Genomic DNA, 4,952 nt, shown 5'->3' with positions numbered 1-4,952 from the left:
TTGATATTTTTGGAATTTCATTGACCCACTGGGGGTACTGCACACTCAGAATAGTGATTGGGGTCATGGTTGCTTTCATTTGTAATGCCATTTCCTTATCTTAATTGTTTAACTTGACTGCTAAATGTATTTGTTATTCTGTTCGCGGTTAGAGTTCTTTTTATTTATCTGAATGGTTAATTAATTCAGGTTAATCTAATTTATTCTACTTTTATTGTAGGAATGTCACCCTTAATCAGAATAATTCAACTGAGTTAAAACTGAACTCCTGAATTGGGATGAGCAGTTCTTCTATAGTCTCTATGTGATCTATCAGAGTTGGCAATTTAATTTGAGTATAAGGGTTTAAATGCTGTTGATTCAAAGTGACTGGAAGACACTAAACACAAAATTTTGATTATTTTAATTCTTTTTAGCAATTGAATCTTCAAACTACTCCTTCAACTTAATAGGGACTCCCAAGCAGACTTACAGCTGCAGTGTGAAAAACTTTTTTTTTTTCTCTTTTTCTGCCTGCTCGCACAGTCGGAGAGTGCTCCGGTGGGGGCTCTTGGCAACCTCTCAAGCACAACCCAAAATGCTGCACGTCATCTATCGCCACACCCCTATCACCAGTTAAAACTTTCTCCTCCTTTTTCGTCTACTCCTACAATCGCATCAGCCATACACATATGAGGGGCGTGACAGGAGGCGACCATACGTAATCGATATTTGATTCAGTCGAACGCTCTACTCTGAGGATGTGGACTCACTAGCACTCAAACTTTTTTCAAAGAACCAGCTATGCAACTCGCAATGAGCAGTACTGGGATACACAATGATTAATATGGTAAATGGTAAATGGTAAATGGCGTATACTTGTATAGCGCNAAACCTTCATTTACTAACAGGGTAATGTGTGGCGCTGATTCTGGAACATTATACCAGTCTGAGATGTACGGGTTTGTTTCTACACCGATAGCTGCTCCCTGTTGCCCGATAATAATGTAATTTGTCACTAACTCAACAGTTTTATTTTTCGTCAATGTATCCCACTTCTCCTCAAAAATCTCACTGCAGGAAGGATCATAGAACATGGTGCAGTGATAGTCAGAAATTGGTTTCCGCGCCTTTGGAATTTGCATATGTAAAAACGGTTTCCATGGTGACACAACATTATTCACTTGCTCATTAATATTTCCTAACCAATAAACTTTCGCCAATTGTGCTTGTTGAGGCATTTGATAATTTATGCCAATTTCGTCAATGAATACACCTTGAGGGGAGCAGAGAATGTTAACTTTTAATTTACAAAGTGCATCTCTACCTAATAAGTTTACAGGTGTTTGGTCAGACACAAGAATTGGTAGTTTTGCTGTTTTATCTGCCATGGTTATAGACACTGGACCTGTCATTGGGGTTACTTGAGTTTTTCCCGAAAATCCTACTGTCTTGACAAATTTGTCTGACATGGGGAGGTGTGCGGCATAGGCTAGACTCACACAGGTATATGATGCTCCAGTGTCTATTAGCATAGGTGTCAATTTGTTCTCCAATTCTACATGTAGTATGGGTTCTTTTTCTGGTTCTGTAGATATAATTGGAAACTGACTCTCCCCTGTAGGACTCTCTGGGCACCCCTAGTATCCAAATTATTGCCCGGCCCAATAGTTCGCTGGACCAGGTGTTCTTGAGGCAGCTAGGTTTTGCCTGGGCCTAGGTTGCCGACTCTATTTTCCATACGCTAAACCCTTTCCTATGTTGTTAGGACACTGGTTCCAGAGATGACTCGGTGACTGGCAGCCCCAACACAGTCCTGGAGTTTGTGGAGCCCTTGGGTATCCCATTGGATTCCCCCCTTGAGACCTTGGCCCCCCTGCAAACCGACCAGTCCTTGGTCCTGGGGCCTGCTGGGAGTACACCTTAACAACGGGTGGTTGTTGGACTTGGGGAGCTGGTGCAGGTGGTCCAACTGGAGGGGCTGCACCTGACTGTTGTGCTGGCACCCATCCTGCAATTTCCCTTGGTTCAGCACTCAGTACAGGTGCTTGTGTCTTTGCTTTGCCTTTGTTCTGCAGTTCATTCAGCTGCAGTTGAGTGACTTTTCTCTGAGTCCGCGTGTCCTGCTCCCTCTGTTGTTCCTGCTCTTTTCTGTATTTTTCAACCACATGGACCACATGGTCCCGAAACTGTCTGTGTGGCATAGAACTCAGTCCCACCACATCCTCCAGTTTAGCCTGGGCTGGAGCCGGCAAGGCCTCAATTATTGATTCTCTGAACAGAGTCATTAAGAGTGGAGAGCGTTCAGGCTCCTCCTCAGTCTCTTGTTTCCACCTCTTCATTTGCTTGTTTATGTATGCAATGGGATTCTCATTGTCCATCAATGGCTCACCTTTCAGTGCTTTGCGGTCAATCTTGTTGGGAAATTCCTCCCTTAGAGCCTGCCACATGGTAGCACGGTAGGCATTAAACTCAGTCCCATCAGCCATGTGACTTTTCATCCAAACATAACCAGTCTTGTGGATGATGTTTTCCATAGTTGGAACCCCTAAGATCTGTGCCAGAACTGCCTTTATGTCACCAATAGCCAACATCTTCCCCACTGTCTCTTCCTCAAAGACTCGAATCCATTTAGCTGCACCATCATGCAAGTCGGGGAGCCGGGCAACCAGCCCAGTCAAATCCACAGACTGCCATGGTATGTAGTGTGCCTGTGTGCCTTTTATTAAGATCGGAAATTGACCTGGATCAGTATACCTATCAGGTGGGTGTATGTTAGGTCTGTATCTGAGATCATATGGCTCTTCTCTTCCTTTTTTCTGCTTTCTTTCTGCATTACAGTGAGCTTCTGCATTTGCTGATAAATTTTGAAGCTCCTTACATGTGTTGTATATCTTATCTATTTGTTCTTCATATTCTTCTATAATGGTTTTTTCCTTTATTCTGGGTTGGTTCAGTCTAGATTGGTCGGCCATATCTATCCAGTACGACTCACTCTGTGCTCCCTCTCTCTGTGCAGTTCGTTCAGCATAACAGTCCAGTATTTGACTTTGCCTGGGCTTTTTTGCTTTTCGCCCTGTGCTGCAATGCTGAGGCTGTAGTTGTTCCCGGTTTATTTCCTCCACACTGTCGCATGGACCTCGCTCTACTGGTAGAGAATGGGCATTTTCAGCTCTTGTCCCTGGTGAACGGGCATCCACGGACCCTCCTACTGCTTTTTGAGGAGAAGCTTCCACATTTAGGTTAAAACTTGTTCCTTTTTGGGCGTTCGCTTTGTCATATTCAAAATTCCCATTGATGCTTAATGTTCCAGCTAGAGATGGGTATATTCCTGCAGACGTATTGAAGTCTTGGTCTTTCTCATTGTTGCTCTTTATTTTAAGATTTTTCAGTTCAGCTAGTTTTCCTCTGATTTTGTCTCTATAGTTCTGACCTTCAGTTTTAAACAAATCGAGTATTTGTAATTCGGTCTGTCTCTTTTGGTTGCGTTTTTTACTATGAACCTTCGGTTTGTAATCTTTAATTCGAGTTTCCATTACTGTACAAACGTCAACATCAAATGTACCATCTTGAGGCCATGGTGAGTCAAGCTTTTGAGTTCGCTTGTGCCATTTGTTTGATATTTTTGGAATTTCATTGACCCACTGGGGGTACTGCACACTCAAAATAGTGATTGGGGTCATGGTTGCTTTCATTTGTAATGCCATTTTCCTTATCTTAATTGTTTAAATTGACTGTTAAATTTATTTGTTATTCTGTTTGCACTTAGAGTTCTTTTTATCTTACTGAATGGTTAATTAATTCAGGTGTCATAGGCCGCTTGGTGAGGATTGAGCCACCGGACAAAAAATCTTCAAAAAAGGATGTTTTATTTCACCCAACACAAAAAGACATGGGCCTGCATTAAAATGGGGTCAACTTAACAAAATGTAACTTAGAGAATCAGGAACAAAAGCTCAAACTAACTGAACCAAAACTGACCCCCTGACAGGAAACATGAGGGAGGTTTTATACTGGCTGATCAGACCAATGACACAATAGGGAGGGAACCACAAATACAAACATTCAAAACCTATAAATACTAACTGAAGAAATAAATTACTAGTAATTTAGAGTTTTAAACAAACAAAACTAAACTTATACTTCATAACAAGTTCAACATGTTTTAACAAAAGAAAACAATAGTCCAACTAATGAATAAACTTTGTTTCCCCTCCATCCTCAAATGGGAGTGTCCAGGAAGTGGTCCAGCTCTGCTTGTGCCACATCATCAGGAACTGTGCAGCTCCTCCCTCTGTCACATCAGGAACTTTTTCAGCTCCTCCCCCTTCCACAGCATCAGACCTCAGAAAACTCAAAAGAATAGAATTACTCAAACAAGATTAACTAAATGTGTGCACAGGTCATTAAGTTGGGCTGCACGGTGGCGCAGTGGTTAGCGCTCTTGCCTCACAGCGAGAAGGCCCCGGTTCCACTCTCGGCTGGGACCTTTCTGTGTGGAGTTTGCATGTTCTCCCCGTGCATGCGTGGGTTTTCTCCGGGGACTCCGGCTTCCTCCCACCGTCCAAAAACATGCATCATAGGTTCATTGGTGACTCTAAATTGCCCCTAGGTGTGAATGTGAGAGTGAATGGATGTGTGATTGAGGCCCTGCGACGGACTGGCGACCTGTCCAGGGTGTACCCCGCCTTCGCCCTTCAGTAGCCGGGTTAGGCTCCGGCATCCCGCGACCCCGAACGGGATGAAGCGGTCGAGAAAATGGATGGATGGCTGGATGGGTCATTAAGTTAATTTTGTTATGTGATGTGTAAAATAAAATGGTTTTATGTGCCAGTATTTTATAAAGAAAAATATATATAACAAATGAACTTAACTTAAATGTGGGGCAGTGGGTTCTGCCCTCACACACCCTCCCCCTCAGGACACTTGCTGGGACAGCGAGAGAGGAAGTCTGCAGTGGTATTGTCTCTTCC

At 43.1% G+C, this 4,952-nt stretch overlaps 1 protein-coding gene across 2 annotated transcripts in view; it reads right to left on the bottom strand.

Annotated features, from left to right (window-relative positions):
• Positions 1-3,785, bottom strand: part of LOC118599606 — a 9,905-nt gene extending 6,120 nt beyond the window's left edge. Inside the window, exon 1 of one of the 2 annotated variants that reach the window (XM_036215124.1) lies at positions 2,699-3,785. In XM_036215124.1, coding sequence (XP_036071017.1) covers positions 2,699-3,686 — 988 coding nt within the window. In that variant the 5' untranslated portion in view covers positions 3,687-3,785. The remainder of the gene's footprint in view (positions 1-2,698) is intronic. The other variant, XM_036215125.1, reaches the window with a different exon arrangement.
• Between the last annotated feature and the right edge of the window lie 1,167 nt (positions 3,786-4,952).

The sequence above is a fragment of the Oryzias melastigma genome, linkage group LG14 (genome assembly GCF_002922805.2).
Source record: "Oryzias melastigma strain HK-1 linkage group LG14, ASM292280v2, whole genome shotgun sequence".
Taxonomy (NCBI): Eukaryota; Metazoa; Chordata; class Actinopteri; order Beloniformes; family Adrianichthyidae; genus Oryzias; species Oryzias melastigma.
Note: the sequence above shows the minus strand (reverse complement) of the source record. Positions and strands in the feature narration are given on the sequence as shown.